At 31.7% G+C, this 17,974-nt stretch overlaps 1 protein-coding gene across 1 annotated transcript in view; it reads left to right on the top strand.

The window, feature by feature from the left end:
* LOC126890816 (meiosis-specific with OB domain-containing protein) overlaps window positions 1-5,392 on the top strand; it is a 99,797-nt gene extending 94,405 nt beyond the window's left edge. The window contains exon 7 of the mRNA XM_050660008.1: window positions 5,117-5,392. Coding sequence (XP_050515965.1) covers window positions 5,117-5,299 — 183 coding nt within the window. The 3' untranslated portion in view covers window positions 5,300-5,392. The remainder of the gene's footprint in view (window positions 1-5,116) is intronic.
* Window positions 5,393-17,974: the final 12,582 nt, after the last annotated feature.

Genomic DNA, 17,974 nt, shown 5'->3' on the forward strand with positions numbered 1-17,974 from the left:
GACTCGCGATCAGTAAGCTCAAATATAATAAAGCACCAGGTCCAGATATGATAACAGCAGAAATGCTCAAAGCCACAGAAGAAACTGGCGTAAAACTACTCCATCTACTCTGTAACCAAATATGGCATTCAAAACAATGGCCTGAAGACTGGACAAAATCTACAATAACCACAATTCATAAAAAAGGCAGCTTCCATAAATGCGACAATTATAGAACTATTTCTCTTATATCACATGCCAGTAAAATAATGCTACATATAATCAACGAGAGACTAAAAACATTCCTTCAAAGAGAAATTCCACAAGAGCAAACTGGATTTACCAAAGGTAGGGGTACTAGAGAACACCTGTTAAATATAAGACAGATAATCGAAAAATCTAGGGAATTCAATAATCCACTGTACATATGCTTTATAGATGATCGTAAGGCGTTCGACAGGGTCAAGTGGAGACACTTATGGCAAATACTAAAAGAAGTGGGCGTACCCCAACACCTTATTTCGCTTATAACTGAACTATACGAACACACTACTGGATCAGTTAAAGTGCTTGACACACTTTCAAACGAATTTCATCAAGAACGGGGTGTCAGACAGGGATGCATATATACTATCGCCAAAATTATTCAATATATATGGAGAGCATATTATGAGACGAGCACTTGAAGGATGGGAAAAAGGCATCTCAATAAATGGTCATAAAATAAACAACCTACGTTTCGCAGATGACACAGCCCTTCTTGCAAATAGTCAAACAGAGCTGATTGATCTTATACGACTGGTTGAAAACGAAAGTCAAATATTTGGTCTGCAATTAAACATATCAAAGACAAAGATCATGATAGTGGATAGACTACATAACAATCATCCACATATAACCACAATTGATCGGTTTGAGGTTGTGAACTCATACTTATATCTGGGATCATTAATCACAAACACAGGGTCACTACAGGAGGAAATAAAACGTAGATGTGATCTAGCAAAAGTCGCCACAGCAAAAATGACCACAATATGTCAAATTTCAAGAGCGTTAAAGATGAGGTTGATCAACTGCTTAATATTCCCAATACTGACTTACGGATGTGAATCTTGGACCCTGAGAAATTCGGAAAGAAGAAAGATAGACGCCATTGAAATGTTCTGTTGGAGACGAATGCTACGAATTCCTTGGACCGACCATAGAACAAATAATTCGATTTTAAGAGAGCTAAAAGTTAGCCGACGGCTCTCCAGTAAAGTCCATCTCCAACAATTAAAATACTTTGGACATGTTATGAGAGCCAACACAGAAAACATGGAAAGACTCATTATACAAGGAAAGGTGGAAGGCCGAAGATCACGAGGAAGATCTCCAACAAGATGGATCGATCAGATTACAGGAATATGCAAGAGACCTATGCATGAATTAAAAGAAATGACCAGAGACAGAGATCTTTGGAGACGGACAATACACGACATCACGTCGACAACTACACTCCCTCCGGGGGGTCAGGATTGAAGAGAGAGACTCCTTAAAGTTTGCCGCACTTATTTAGAAACACCCTGTATTAATTAAGAACATGGATAGTTGTTAAAGTACCTAACTTTCTTATTATCCAACATAAGCGAATGAATTAAAAAACAAATTGTTACTAAAACCTGAGACTATAGTTCAGTTTTAATTTCAGTATTTTATAAGTAAATGCTAGAATATTCCATAAAATGTGGTGAACTTTGAGAATAAAACACAGTTTGATTGGTACACCCGGTATACAATGATAGTTTATCTGTCCAGCAAGAATATTATTACAGATATTTTGCCCAGGAATAAGAATATAACATATTAAAAAAATCAGTTAAATCGGACAACAGGTTTAGGAAATTCAAGACATCAAATATTACCCATTTTTTGGGGTGGCCGTTTTTTGTGCCGGTCAGTGTATAAAAACAAAAGGATGCTTTGAGTAAAAAGAAGAATTAAACCTCGAATGAACGGGTTCACAGGCATTCGTGGTCCTCGTAATAGACCTGCATACCGATTAGTTAGACCATATTTATCTGTGGTGGAACTAGGCTATCGATTATGTAATTTTGCGGTAAATAATCTGCGCGTATATCAAGTGTTTAGGTTTATATGACATGAAATTATAAACAAAGCATTCTTCAACTTCGTTAAATTAAATCAAACTAAAGTAAGTAAATCAAAGTATGCCTTAACTATTTTGCAATTTCTGAATTTGTATTCTTATATGTATGTACCTATTCTTGTACCAAACTTAAAGATTAAATTTTTTAAACATCATTTTTTTACATCAGTTTTGGCTTTTTCAAAGTCCACAAATATTTTAGTTGACTCTAATGATCAGTGCCGGCGCTAGGGTATAAGGTGCCCGCCTGCAACACTAGCACTGGCGCCCCACCCCCACACACAAACATACACACATATACTCGTACAACCCCAGCCTCAGGGACATTATGTGTGTTCTAATGGAACAGTGAAGTGAGACCCACATGTCTGAAGATCAAACCGGTCAGACTGCGTAACCTGGAGTGGTACCTATCTGACCGCCCATAACCTGGAGTGGTATCTATCTGACCCCCCAAGCTATACCACCACCCCTCCCCATCGCAGTACATAACGAATGAGGAGGCTTTGTACTGAACGGTTATGTGGTTATACCACCTGATTTTAGGGGTAGCTAGAAGAGCTTTTCTCCCCATTAATGGCTTAATTTTGGACTTGTGTTCTAAAAATGTGTGTTCCGGGCAACGAGGCACCGACTAAACTCGGTGTCCCGCTATCCGCAAATATCCACGAAAAATAAAGTTCGGTTACAGTTTTATTGGGCCCATCATCTGACAAAACAACTTCACTTTAACTTTTTTAAGAAATTGGCTAAGAGAACTAAGATTGTTTTTTTTTGTCATTTCTTCTTTTTCGGCTTTTCTTTTTCGATTTGTACCCCAGATATTTTTTTGAATCCACTGTTATTTTTAACTAAATAAAAATAATAATTTTAAAACCTCAAGATTATGCTTCTGCAGTAATGTGAACCCGTAATTTATTAATAGTATGCTGAGTACTTAACAAATATAATTTTATATTAATTGAACTTGGTACCTATTAATAGGTACATAATACTTAAACTTAAATTAGACAGGCGGCAAAAAAACAGTATTGCAATCTTGTTTATTTTACTAGAAATCATTCATTTCCTCTCATAACTGCTGATACAAAACTAACAACTTGCAAGGAATTTGAAGAAAATAAACAAAGCATTCTCATTAAGAGCAAAGTTGTTTGGTTGAAATATAATATCTTTGACCAATAAATTATATTACTACCTAATAGTAAGAATTATATGCGGCATTGCATATTTTTGTATATTTTACATGTGTGATATGCAAAAATAAACAAACACAGATTAAGGTATTATGACGAATTTAAACCACATCTAAAAAATGAATTTTTCTATTTAAGTATTTTGCATAACACAAGCAGAAAAAAATACATTCTGGCGCCCCCCAAACAGGGGCGCCCGCCTGCAGTGCATCCCTTGCAGGCCCGTTATCGCCGGCCCTGCTAATGATAATAGAAATGCTGCAAAAATTTTAGACTTTTTTCACTACTAAGTCAACAAAATAGATTTTTGTATGTCATCGACAATTTGTCCTTTAACAAGGAACATAATGTCCATTTTCCTAGCCGTGTATAGTAAATAATTTATCCTTCAACACCAAATTGTTCTATATGGTCCACATAATGTTCAGAAAAAAGTTACACCATTTTGAGCGTCGTGTTGGGGGGGAGGGGGGAGAAATCGGTAAATTCGTAGTTTATTACGTTTTTCGTCAATATTTCTAAAACTATGCGGTTTATCATGAACAACCTTCTATACAAAAATGCTCTGCATAATCCTTCTAAAATGAACGGTTCCAAAGTTACGGAGGTACTATAGTATAATTGTTCCAAAAAAATGCCCAACCCAAACATCCAAAGTAAAAGTTTTCCTCCAACAACAAATTATTCTATATGGTCCACATATTGTTCAGTAAAAAGTTACACCATTTTGGGCGTCCGGTTTGCGGGGGGGGGGGGGAGATGGGGAAGAAGTCGGTAAATTAGTAGTTTTTTTGCGTTTTTCGTCAATACATATTTCTAAAACTATGCTTTAGCGTAAACAATGTTCTATACAAAAATGTTCTACATAAAATTTAAAACAAAAAAAGTCCATACATAATTGTTATAAAATCAACGGTTCCAGAGTCACGGAGGGTGAAAAGTGGAGGTTTTCGATACTTTTTATATTTTTTGGACAATTTATAATATTACTGATGAAAGAAATTTTCTTTAACAGGATTGTGTTTTGTAAATAAAATTTGCTATTTTAGTGGCCGATGGTATGTTAGTGATAAGCCCTTGAAGAAACGTCAACCTCACCACCCAAAATCATCATCAATATTGCCCAAAAATATAAAAAGTATCAAAAACCTCCACTTTTCACCCTCCGTAACTCTGGAACCGTTGATTTTATAACAATTATGAATAGAACCGTTTTTGTTTTAAATTGTATATAGAACATTTTTGTATAGAACATTGTTTACGCTAAAGCATAGTTTTAGAAATATTGACAAAGAACGTGAAAAACTACGAATTTAAAGATTTCTTCCCCCCCCCCCCTCCGCCCAAACCCGACGCTCAAAATGGTGTGACTTTTTTCTGAACATTATGTGGACCATATAGAACAATTTGGTGTTGGAGGATAACTTTCACTTTGGATGTCTGGGTTATGCTATCTTTTGGATCAATTGTATCATACTATATCCATATACAAACAAGACGCCAAACAAGAAATAAAATACAACTGCATAATATTCGTGTAAATTTAGATGCAAGTGATAATAAATATTGAGAAAACCCAAGTAATTACCCAGCTACCTGCTGTACCGGGCGGTGTCGAAATTTCCTGTAATAAAATTTGACCTTTCGATTACCTCAGGTACAAACACAATTTGGTGTCGAAAATTCGCTGTCATTATTGTGGCGACAGCAGGCCAGAGGAAGGGCCATAGATGACATATGGCAAATGGCAACCAAAAGGCGTCAGTGATTGTTACTAGTATGTTTGTTTCAGGCTCGAGAATTTTCCAACATGTCTGATGACGAGAAACGTATTTTGAAATGGAAATATTTGTTGGAACGATGTGCCATACACATTGCTGTGGTGTATATTGGAAGAGGATTCCCAGTAATCACTGTTCTGAATCTGCGCTTGGCTAATCTTTTAGAAGTAAGCCAAAAATTAGCGATTTATTAAGTTTATCATATTTTTAAGTGAAAAATGTTCAATGTTCAGATACAATGTTTGGTTAAAGTATTTAAAACTAAAAATTAAATCATTTTAAGAGTCTTTTTTAGTATTTTTAACATTTTTCACATTTCGTCTACAACAAACAATTGTTTACAATTAATTTGTATTGTGATATAGATGTAGTAATAATAAACTAGATAAGTATTGAACTCTGGGGATATACAATTCAGATAATTTAGTATAAAAAAGAGAAAAAGATATCCAGGGGAAGACGAAGAATCTCATGGTTAAGGAAATTCCGTAGATTTGGCTGTATTTCCATTAAGCCATCAAAGATGAGAATATCTGTAATGATTGCTAACCTCCGGTGAGATATGGCACTAGGGAGAGAATAAGAAGTTTAGAAGATAGTAAGTGTTCGCCTTAACAAGTCTCATGGTTCTCGAAGTGACAATGAAAGCCAAGACAAAAAAAAATAAGATTTTTGGTAAATCGGGAAGTAAAAATAATTTATCGCCAACCGCCACTAAAATCATTCATTATTGTACTCATTTGCCCTCATTTGCGGCAGTAAAATAACACTTTTTTCTACTGAAAGAAGGATTTTGCTTTACCTGCCGCGATTAATCAAATTAACCGAGATTGAATGTAAGTGGTCGATGACAGTAATCGAATGGCGAGTATTTGAGTGAACTTAAAATGTATTTACTTTAATTATTAAAAATATTGAACGCAATTTGCGATATTATCAATTAAATTTATTATGTCAAAAGTGAAATTCTGTAGTATTTTGTAATTATATTCATATAAAATAAACTAAAATTTTACCGATTTAGTAATTATTCAATATTGATAACTATCGATTAAAAATCATGAAATTATTTTGACGTCTAAAATTTAAAAAGTTCTTAAATTGTAAATTGTAAAGTGTTAAAACCAATATCAAATTATGTTGGCAAATATTATTTTATATCAATAAAACATATCTTAACCGATTGTCAAATATACCAGCAAACGAGAAGTAAACTCAACCTTCCCAGGAACATATCTGAGCTTCTTAGAGCTAATACAAATATCAACAATATCAAACAGTTTTTAACGAAAATAGGAATAAAAGACATTTAATTGTATCACAAATTTTTCAGGTATACTTTTTGTTAGTACATATGTATCTACTTAATATTATAATCTCTTTTTATTTTTAATATGTATTTTCCATTGTTGTCGTTTATAACCCCAGTGGTTCGGACGACATTAAATAAAAAAAATATGTTGGTGATAAAATTTTGTATGTACCACGTCAGTAAAGACTCCTTATCGAACTCGTCTGTTACTCGCCTCGCTCGCTAGGCTCGCTCTTTCCGTAATATCAGACTCGTTCGATAAAGAGTCACTTTACTGACTTTGTACATAAATAACTATTATTTTAGGCCAGACAATGGATAAATACCGATCTCAAAAAAATGTCCCCTGATAGATACTCCTAAAGGCGGGTATACATATGCGCTCCGCTCGGTGTGAGAGCCGCTCGCGCGCAGCATGTTTGTTAGATTAGTACGTGTTTTCAAATGGCACACAAACGGCTCGCACACGGCTCACCACGATCTAACTTCTGTCGGCTTTTCAACAAATGCTTTGATGGTTCGCAATACGTATTTGGACGGGTTTGCGAGTGGTTTGCTGGTTTTGGCGCGCCTGAGTTGAATATTTGTTAGTAATGGAGTGGTCGGAAGGAAATATCAAACTTATTGATGTTTACCGTGGAAAATCATTATTGTGGGATCCTCAACAAAGGACCATTTAAAAAAACAACTTGAAGCCGATATCTGAAGGGAAATAAAAGCTGAAATAGAAAATATACATGCGGACCAATGTAAAAAAGGTCATTTCATTGTTGTCTTCTTATCGGCGTGAGAAATACAAAATTAGATTTACTATTTTATTTGGGCATAAGCCACAATTCGAATTAGAAATCAAGCTTACTTGACGTTTCGACTTTTACTTTGGAAATCGTTATCAATGTAAAAAAAACATTCATAAATTAAAAATTTAACTTTGTTTCTGGTGAAGCAACGCAGTTGGAACAAGCAGATATATTATAATTGTGTCACCGGAAAGCGAAAAAGGGTGTCCCTAAAATTTTCAGGACTGAAACAATCCCTTAAAATTCGAGAATTTTTACGATTTTGACAAGGTAAACATTTGGTCTTAGGCCGCACCAACATTGGATCCGTTTTTCTCCGATCCGATCAGATCAGATCAGATCCGATCCGATCCGATAGGCGGCAACTACATTGGATCCGTATTTCTCCGATCAGATTAGATCCGATATAGACCGATTTTCCGGCGAGGGTGCCTACATTGGTTCCGTTAACTTCTAGTCCAGAGAAATAAGATTTTTCTCGTGACACATCCCCCTCCAGGCCGAAACTAAATTTTTTGAGTAGTATGGACATCTACAGCGTGTCTACTTAAGTTGGAAACATATGGGAAACTTTTTTATTATTCATTTTACGAAAAAAAGTTATTCTTTATAAAAAGTTCTGCATGCTCTAAAACCTAAGATTCAATCATCAGATATCAAATTTTGTCAATATTATACGAGGTAAGTCAAAAAATATAAACTTCGTTCAAGAGTAAAGTACCTTTATTTCTCTCAATTTCGAAAATTCCTATTATGAAAAGTGGTTTGGAAATAAAAACTAAGGTCAAATATGCAATTACATGCTTCTAATTAGAAAAAAATATTTTCCAAATTTTTCTCAAATTTATTGATACTGAACTTCGTTTTTATTTATTACACATACGATAACTCTTTTATCATTACTTTTACGAAAAAAAGGTATTCTTTATAAAAAGCTCTGTATGCCCTAAGACCGAAGATGCAACCATCAGATATCACATTTTATTAATTTTATACGAGGTATGTCAAAAAATATGAATTTCACTCAAGAGTAAAGTACCTTTATTTTTCAGAATATTGAAAATGGTTATTAAAAAAGTTGTTTAGAATTAAAAACAATGTTTCCATATGCAATTACATCCTTCTAATTGAAATATTGTGAAATATAAAGGTACTATAGTCTTGAGCGAATTTCATATTTTTTGACACACCTCGTATAAAATTAATAAAAGTTGATATATCATGGTTGGGTCCTAAATTTTAGACCATGCAGAGCCTTTTATGAAGAATAAGTTTTTTTCGTAAAATGGATAATAAAAGAGTTAATAATTAAAAACGATGTTGGGTACCTATCCATAAATTTGAGAAAAAATTATTTTTTTTTTCAATTAGAAGCATGTAATTACATATTTGATCTGAGTTTTTAATTCCAAACAACTTTTTATCATAAGATTTTTCGATATTGAGAGAAATAAAGGTACTTTACACTTGACCAAAATTCATATTTTTTGATATACCTCGTAAAATTTTATATCTGATGATTGAATCTTAGGTTTTGGGGCATGCAGAACTTTTTATAAAGAATAACTTTTTTTCGTAAAATTAATAAAAAAAAAAGTTTCCCATATGTTTCCAACTTAAGTAGACACGCTGTATATTAATTACCTATATGTTTCCTGCAGCCGATTTTGATGATATACATAGTTATAAACAAATGAAGATAAAAAAACGCTAAATCTTTGCTTTTTTCGTCTATTACTAAAAAGTGAAGCATTTTAAACATATTTGAGAGTAAGAAACTGATAAACCATATAAAAAAATTTAATATTATGTTCACTGCATATGTCTAACCTTATTTGTTGCTTAGAAAATTGCAAAATAAATCATAAATTTTGAGATTTTATAAATGTTCATAACTTATGTAAAAATTAAGCTAGAACTTTCTCATTTCACGGAATGCTGATACATCTGGTGCTTAAATTAAATTCTAAATTTCAAAGCAATTGATCAAATAGTTTAAAAGTTATTTAATTTGTTTATCCCAAATTAATTTTTTTTGCAACACTATAAGTCAGAAAACGATGAGGTTACAGTAACACTTTTGACAGTTTATGAAAGAAGATTTGTGCTACTAACTTAATTTAAAAAAATGACAAAAAATAATTTTAAATAGTGTAAAATTATTTTGCAAAAACATGTCGATTTTTTGCTTATAAACAATTAGAATAACTTTTTAACCGTTACCTGTACAAAAATTATTTTTCTATATTTTGAAAGACTGAATTTTTATACACATTTAGAAAGAAAAACAATTGTCCTAGGACAATTAGGGACGAAGTTAACCCCCTTCTATTTTTAATTCACAGCAGCTTTGTTTATAACAATTAAGAAATAAAATTAGCCGCATGTGAAAGAAAATACTTCAAAGTTTTAAAGTACCAAGTATACAAAAGATTTCCTTTCAAGGAAATCGTCCACAAAGCTTAAAAATGTGGCCCTTAAAATCGGCCGGCGTTGAAACTTGGGATAGTGATGAGAGGGGGGAAGGAGCTGTTAACTGTATCTCTGATTCTCGATTATTTATTTCGTTGTTTATTTTTTTAATATGTATATACTTTTTACGTACATTACGAATATGCGTTATTTAAATAGACTAATTGTTATATACACCAACAAATTTGTTTAAACAATTTTTTTTTCAATTCTTTAAATAATATTTGATGTAACTTTTATTGTAAAACGTACATATTAGTTATACAGGGCGTAGCAAAAATACAGGTCATAAGTTAATTCACATATTGTGGGACCAAAAATAGATCGATTGGACCTAACTTACCTTAATACAAATGTGCACATAAAAAAAGTTATAGCCCTTTGAAGTAACAAAATGAAAATCGATTTTTCCAATACATCTAAAACTATTAGAGATTTTTTATTGAAAATGGACATATATCATTCTTATGACAGGAATATCTTAAAGAAAAATTAAAGTGAAATTTGTGCATCCCATAAAAATTTTAAGAGGGTTTTGTTCCCTTAAACCCCCCAAACTTTTGTGTACGTTCCAATTAAATTATTATTGTGGTACCATTAGTTAAACTCACTGTTTTTAAAACTATTTTGCCTCTTAGTATTTTTTTGATAAGGCAGTTTTTATCAAGTTGCGTTTTCTTTTTTAATATGTTTACATAAAAATTTTATGGCGGTTTTGTTCCTTTACATCCCCCAAATGTTTGTGTACGTTCCAATTAAACTATTACTACGGTACCATTAGTTAAACACAATGATTCTAAAACTTTTTTGTCTTTTAGTATTTTTTCGATAAGCCACCTTTCATGAAGTTGTTACTTCTTTTTTAATATGGTTAAAAATATACCTAAAAATGTAAATTATAAATAAATTTTCATACGATTACCAAGTCTCCATAATCGTACTTAAATACAAATATTAACTATTTAGAATGGGAAATAAGCCACAATATTATTAAAAAATGATTTTTATTAACGTTTCGACGCCCAAATCGGGTGCCGTTGTCAAAATACAAAATACTATTAATATGAACAAAAATGTTGTTGCTTAGTAAAAAAATTCTTCTAATAATTTATTTAATTTGACTCATTTATATCGGCAATTCAGATACATATGATACATTTTAAAGTAGAAGACTTTAAAATGATATTGCCAATATTTATGAGTTGCGTTCCTGGGACGACTTTACTGAAAGATAGTTCATTCGATTACATGAAATCAACCCCAACTCAAGAATATCCGTCACAAAAAAATCATAGCATGTGATCTGTCTTTAAAAAGACAACCACATGCAACGGTGACATTAAAATTCTCGCGTTAGAGATCTCATAGTAAATCACGAGGGAAAACCAGGAAAAACCTCGTGATACTATCCCGACATCGTAAGTATTTGGTCTTACATTTAATTTACTCTCAAAATTAATACCAAATTCTGACTTTACTATAATTTTGTTTAAATTATAAATAATATCAATAATACATGGGTATATAAGTAATACTAAAATATAAAATATGTACTAACTCGACTATTGACTTACTAATTGTGGTATTTTCTTTCTATTGACTTCCTCTTTCAGTATGGGTATCCACATCCTACTGCATGGGATAATGAACATAGAGTTCAGTGGAGAGATTCAAGTATAGTCCTGAAAGAAACAGATAGTAAAAAGAGAAAAATCAAAGAAGCGGCTCTAATTATGCTAAACGAAACCAATTGTGTCGCAAATTCCTCGGTGGAATGCAGTAGGATGTGGATACCCACACTGAAAGAGGAAGTCAATAGAAAGAAAATACCACAATTAGTAAGTCAATAGTCGAGTTAGTACATATTTTATATTTTAGTATTACTTATATACCCATGTATTATTGATATTATTTATAATTTAAACAAAATTATAGTAAAGTCAGAATTTGGTATTAATTTTGAGAGTAAATTAAATGTAAGACCAAATACTTACGATGTCGGGATAGTATCACGAGGTTTTTCCTGGTTTTCCCTCGTGATTTACTATGAGATCTCTAACGCGAGAATTTTAATGTCACCGTTGCATGTGGTTGTCTTTTTAAAGACAGATCACATGCTATGATTTTTTTGTGACGGATATTCTTGAGTTGGGGTTGATTTCATGTAATCGAATGAACTATCTTTCAGTAAAGTCGTCCCAGGAACGCAACTCATAAATATTGGCAATATCATTTTAAAGTCTTCTACTTTAAAATGTATCATATGTATCTGAATTGCCGATATAAATGAGTCAAATTAAATAAATTATTAGAAGAATTTTTTTACTAAGCAACAACATTTTTGTTCATATTAATAGTATTTTGTATTTTGACAACGGCACCCGATTTGGGCGTCGAAACGTTAATAAAAATCATTTTTTAATAATATTGTGGCTTATTTCCCATTCTAAATAGTTAAAATTGTAAAAATGCCACAAGAAAATAGCTTCAGAACAACATAAATACAAATATGTGGTGGATTTGACTAATATTCAAAATATCTCAATAAAAACTGACTTTTCGAAAAAGTACTGACAGGCAAAAAAGTTTTAAAAACATTGTGTTTAACTAATGGTACCACAATAATAATTTAATTGGAACGTACACAAAAGTTTGGGGGGTTTAAAGGAACAAAACCCCATAAAATTTTTATGAGGTGTCAAAATTTTACTATAATTTTTTTGTAAGATGCTCCTGTCTTTTGATGTCCTTTGATGTCTATTTTAAATAAAAAATCTCTAGAAATTTTCGATATATTGGACAAAATCGATTTTCATTTTGTAACTTCAAAGGGCTGTAACGTTTTTTATGTGCATATTTATACTAAGGTAAGTTAGGTTCAATCGAACTATTTTTGGTCCCAAAATATGCGATTAAATTTATGACCTGTATTTTTGTTACACCCTGTAATTATTATATAGTAATAATACCCTACTAATTCTATTCAATTATTCCTAAATCTAAAATTGGCTTATATGTAATATTGAATTGAAAATAAAAAATCTCAAATAAACTAGGTTTTATTTCTTGATAAACATGCTACTAGATAAACGAAAAATGAAATGTAACAAAATTAGAGAGAGGATAAAAAGAACAAAATTATTTTCAGAAATTTTCTACAATATTGTAATAATTGTATCTTACAACATTGAAAGTTATAATTTTAAGATTGCAAAAAAACAAAAATTAAGATATTTCATATATTTTGGTATGATAACAAGAATATTAAAATAAAATTAAAGGAGATTTATCTAGGAATACTTGTATTTTTATGAAAAAAGTAACAATTATCAATTATCAGTTAACTATTTATTATAAGTTATTGTAAAGTCAAGTGCATATGATCCACTCCTATGATTGCCAACAAAGTTATCCTAAAATATCGTAAAAGAATTTCCAAAAATTGTTTACACAATTTACATAGTTAATTAAATAAGCACTTTATTAACAAAAAACATGTCCGTAACGTACTCAAAGAGTACATACAGATTAAAAAAAGTAACTCCAAAATAGATAATAGAGAAAGATTGAGGTTTTGGTTATCGAAGTCCGTAAACTATTTATATCTCTGTACTAACAAGTACTCGGTGCAACCAGTTTTGCAAGAGCAGATAGTTTATTTTAATAAAATATCTGGTATAAAGAAGATATGTTGATCGGATCGGTACTAATGGTTCTTAGCTTAATTTCCAACCCCAATCAATTACGTTTATCTCTTGTTTGGTGGTTCTGTAACTTCAGTTTTTCATTCATCTAATAGCATGTTTTTCAAAAAAAATAAATCCTAGTTTATTTGAGATTTTCTGATTTCCATAGACCACTACTATTTTAAGAAACAATTGAATGGGATAATTTGTTTTTCATACTTTAAATTATTACTAAGTTTAATAAAAAAACTATGTATTATTATATTATTTATAAATATTTATGTTTTGTAATTAAAATTACTTCAAATATTATAAAAATTATTTATAAATATTTATGTTTTGTAATTAAAATTACTTCAAAATTGTTTAAACAAATTTGATGGTGTATATAACAATAAATTTATTTAAATAATGCATACTCGTACTGTACGCAAAAAGTACATACAAATTAAAAAAAGAAACGTCGAAAACAAGAGATACAGCTAACAGTTCCTTCCCCCTTCTCATCGATCTCCCAAGTTTCAAGGCCGGCCGATTTTAAGGGTCACATTTTGAAGCTTTGTGGACGATTTGTTTGAAAGTATATATTTTTTATATCTGGTACATTAAAACTCTGAAGTATGTTCTTTCAAATGTAACTGATTTGATTTCGTAATTGTTATATAGAAAGCTGCTGTGAATTAAAAAAGGGGGGGCAACTTCGTCCCTAATTGTTCTAGGACAATTTTTTCTTTTTTTAAATTTGTATAAAAATTCAGTCTTTCTAAATATGAAAAAATAATTTTTCTACGGGCAATGGTTCTAATTGTTTATAAGCAAAAAATCGACATATTCTTGCAAAATAATTTTGCGATACTTAGAATTATTTTTTGTAATTTTTTTTTAATTAAGTTATTAGTATAAATCTTCTTCTTTCATAAACTATCCAAAGTATTACTGTAACTTCATCATTTTCTGACTTATAGTGTTGCAAAAAAATGAATTTGGGATAAACAATTAAATAACTTTTAAACTATTTGACCAATTGTTATTAAATTTAGTGTATCATTTAAGCACCAGAAGTCCCAGCATTCCGTGTAATAAGAAGGTTCTAAGTTAATTGTTACATAAGTTATAAATATTTATAAAAACTCAAAATTTATGAATTATTTTGCAATTTTCTAAGCAACCAATAAGGATAGATATATTCAGCGGACGCGATATTAAAGTTTTTTATATGATTTATGAGTTTCTTACTTCCAAATTTGTTTAAAATTGTCTTTTGGCAATAGACGAAAAAAGCGACAATTTAGCGACTTTTGATCTTCATTTGTTTATAACTATGTATATCATCAAAATCGGGTGCAGGAAACATATAGGCTATTATTATAGATATACACTACTCAAAAAATTTGGTTTCGGCCTGGAGGGGGTTGTGTCACCAACATGATATTTTTTTCCTTATTTCTCTGAACTATTCCGACCACCGGCCACCGACAATGAGTTCCGATGAAGATGTGTTAAGGAGATGATGACATTGAATATATTTAAACATGCTAGCTTGCAAACTCCAACATGCAACCAACTTGCAACCAGCTTACAACCAACTTGCAACCAATCGGAATGAAACCAAACACTTCTCGATGAGGATAGGAGAAACTACTCCCGACGTCGGCCGATATCGGATCTGATCTGATCGGAGAAAAACGGATCCAATGTAGGCACCCATATTTAATACTAATACATAATTATCTACAATTACTAAAGGTTCGTAAGTTTCCTCTGAATTGCGGAAGGAACAAAAAGTGAAAAGGAAAGTCACTATTTGCTGATAAGTAATTAGTAAAGGAACTCTGGAAACTTGTTCCAAATTCTAATTTATAGCTAGAACACTGTTTTAAATGAACTTACCCTTCGAGACACTACATATGAATATTAATGATCCCTGAATTATCACAGGTCTCCCTAATAGGACACCGTTTAGTGCAGCCGTATGTGAAACAATTGTGCATTTAATGATAGAAGTATATAATTTAGACCACATATACTACATATATAAAGGTTCTAATTGAGATATAAGGCCATCTCAGTTTTTGTTCCTTTTACAAAAATGGCGGGCTGTCAAAATGGCGACTATTCATATGTGACTAATAGCACGATAAGTTTTGAACGAGACGTCAGATTTTAACCGAATTTGGTATATAGGTTCTTTTTTGATGAGTAAGATCGAGGTCTTGAACCGGAAGAATCGGTTTACCAGAAGTTGTGTTTTTACTGTTTTGTATGTAAAAATATGTTGTTTCTTTTTCAATTCTTTCACCCTGTATTGTATATATTAATTTTTCAAAAAGGTAATACCGCCATTGAGTGTAAAAATATTTTTTAGGAAATATTTTGAACTTTTTAGTTGTGTTAATTACCATTTAATACACTCACCGGCACAAAATTCCGCCACCCAAAATTTTTGATTAAGTTTGACAATCTATAACTTTCTTATTTATACTCCGATTTTCAAGATTCTTGCATCAGTTTGTAGGTATTTACATGTTTTCATATCGTTTGTTATTATTCCGATAACAAAAAATTTATTCTTATATGGCATTATACGGGGGTGAATGGAAGCGTTGTATTTTCTCCTAACTTTAAAAAATTCTGTGGAAAAATTGGAGGGCTGATTTTGTCTGATACTCCTTTTGTATTTTCCTAGGGGTATCACTAAGGCTGTGTTTTTTGAATTATCCGAATATCTCCTTTTTTGTAAGAGCTGTGAATAAAAACACTGTTTTTAAGGTTTTTTGAATTAAAAGTATCTAACGCACTAAAATTAACAAAACAAAACAAAACAAAATTAACAACAAAACAAAAAAAATTCAAGAGCGGGTATGTATAAGTCTTGCAGCAACGACTGCTCGCAATCTGTTTGGCATCGAAAAAATATGTGTGATCCTTACCTGGCGAATAGCCCGATATTCCTCTACCAGGGTCATAACTGTACCAAATTTTCTGGAGTTATAGGATGACGCCGAATAGCTTTTTTTAATTCATCCCATAAATACTCAATAGGATTGAGTTCTAGGCTGCATGCGAGCCATTCTAATCTTATCAATCCAACCTCTATTTTATGAGTCAATCAGTGTTTTTATTTACAAAAAATGGTACAGCTCTTACAAGAAAAGAGACCTTCGAATAATTCAAAAAACAAAATATTAGTGACACCTCCGGGATTCTTCTTCTTCTTCTTTAGTTTATTGGCCTCCACCTACTTGGGTATTTGGCTAGCTCATCGTCGCGGAATAAGGGAAAAATTCCTTATTCACTTACAATTTGGAGTTAGTACATTGTACAATTTGATTCTTCTTCTTTTTCTTCTTCTTCTTTTTCTTCTTCTTCTTTAGTTAACTGGTAATTTTGGTTGACACCTCCGGGATAATATGACACGACTATGAAACAAAATCACCTATTCTATTTTTCCACAGAATTTTTTTAAGTAAGGAGAAAATACAATGCTTCCATTCACCCCCGTATAGTGCCATCTACGCAAAATTTCTTATTACCGGATATAATACCAAACGATGTCAATATTATGTACCTACAAACTGGTGCAAGAATCTTGAAAATCGGAGCACAAATAATAAAGTTATAAATTGTCAAACTTAATCAAAAATTTTGGGTGGCGGAATTTTGTGCCGGTCAGTGTAAATGCATAACGTATGTTCACATGTACCTATGGGCGGCAGATTCATTTTGAATGCCCGCCATTTTTGTAAAAGACAAAATCTGAGATGGCCTCATATCTAAATTTGAATCTTTGTATGTGTACTATGTGTGGTCCAAATTATATGCTTCTACCATTAAATGCACAATAATTATTCTTATATTATTATTTGCACGAATCTGCCGCACATAGGTACCTACATGTGAAGATACGTTATGCATTTAATAAATGGTAATTAATATAACTAAAGAGTTCAAAATATTTCCTAAAAATATTTTCCGCTCTTTCCACAGCCGGTATTACCTTTTTGAAAAATTAATATATACAGGGTGGAAGCAGAAAAAACAAACAACATAGTTTTACAAAAAAATCACGAAAAACACAACTTCTGGTAAACCGATTCTTCCGGTTCAAGAGCTCGATCTTATACATCAAAAAAATAACCTATATACCAAATTTGGTTGAAATCGGACTTTTCGTTCAAAAGTTATCGTGCTATTAGTCACATATGAATAGTCGCCATTTTGACTGCCCGCCATTTTTGTAAAAGGAACAAAAACTGAGATGGCCTTATATCTCAATTTGAACCTTTATATATGTAGTATATGTGGTCCAAATTATATGCTTCTACCATTAAATGCATAATAATTCTTATATTTGCACGAATCTGCCGCACATAGGTATGTACACGTGAAGATAAGTTATGCATTTATTACATGATAATTAACATAACTAAAAAGTCAAAATATTTGTTAAAACATATTTTTACGCTCTTTTCAATGCCGGGATTACGTTTTTGAAAAATTAGTATATACAGGGTGAAAGAATTGAAAAAAAAAACAACATATTTTTACATAAAAATCAGGAAAAGCGCAACTTCTGGTAAACCGATTCTTCCGGTTCAG

This window comes from Diabrotica virgifera, chromosome 8, assembly GCF_917563875.1.
Source record: "Diabrotica virgifera virgifera chromosome 8, PGI_DIABVI_V3a".
Classification (NCBI taxonomy): Eukaryota; Metazoa; Arthropoda; class Insecta; order Coleoptera; family Chrysomelidae; genus Diabrotica; species Diabrotica virgifera.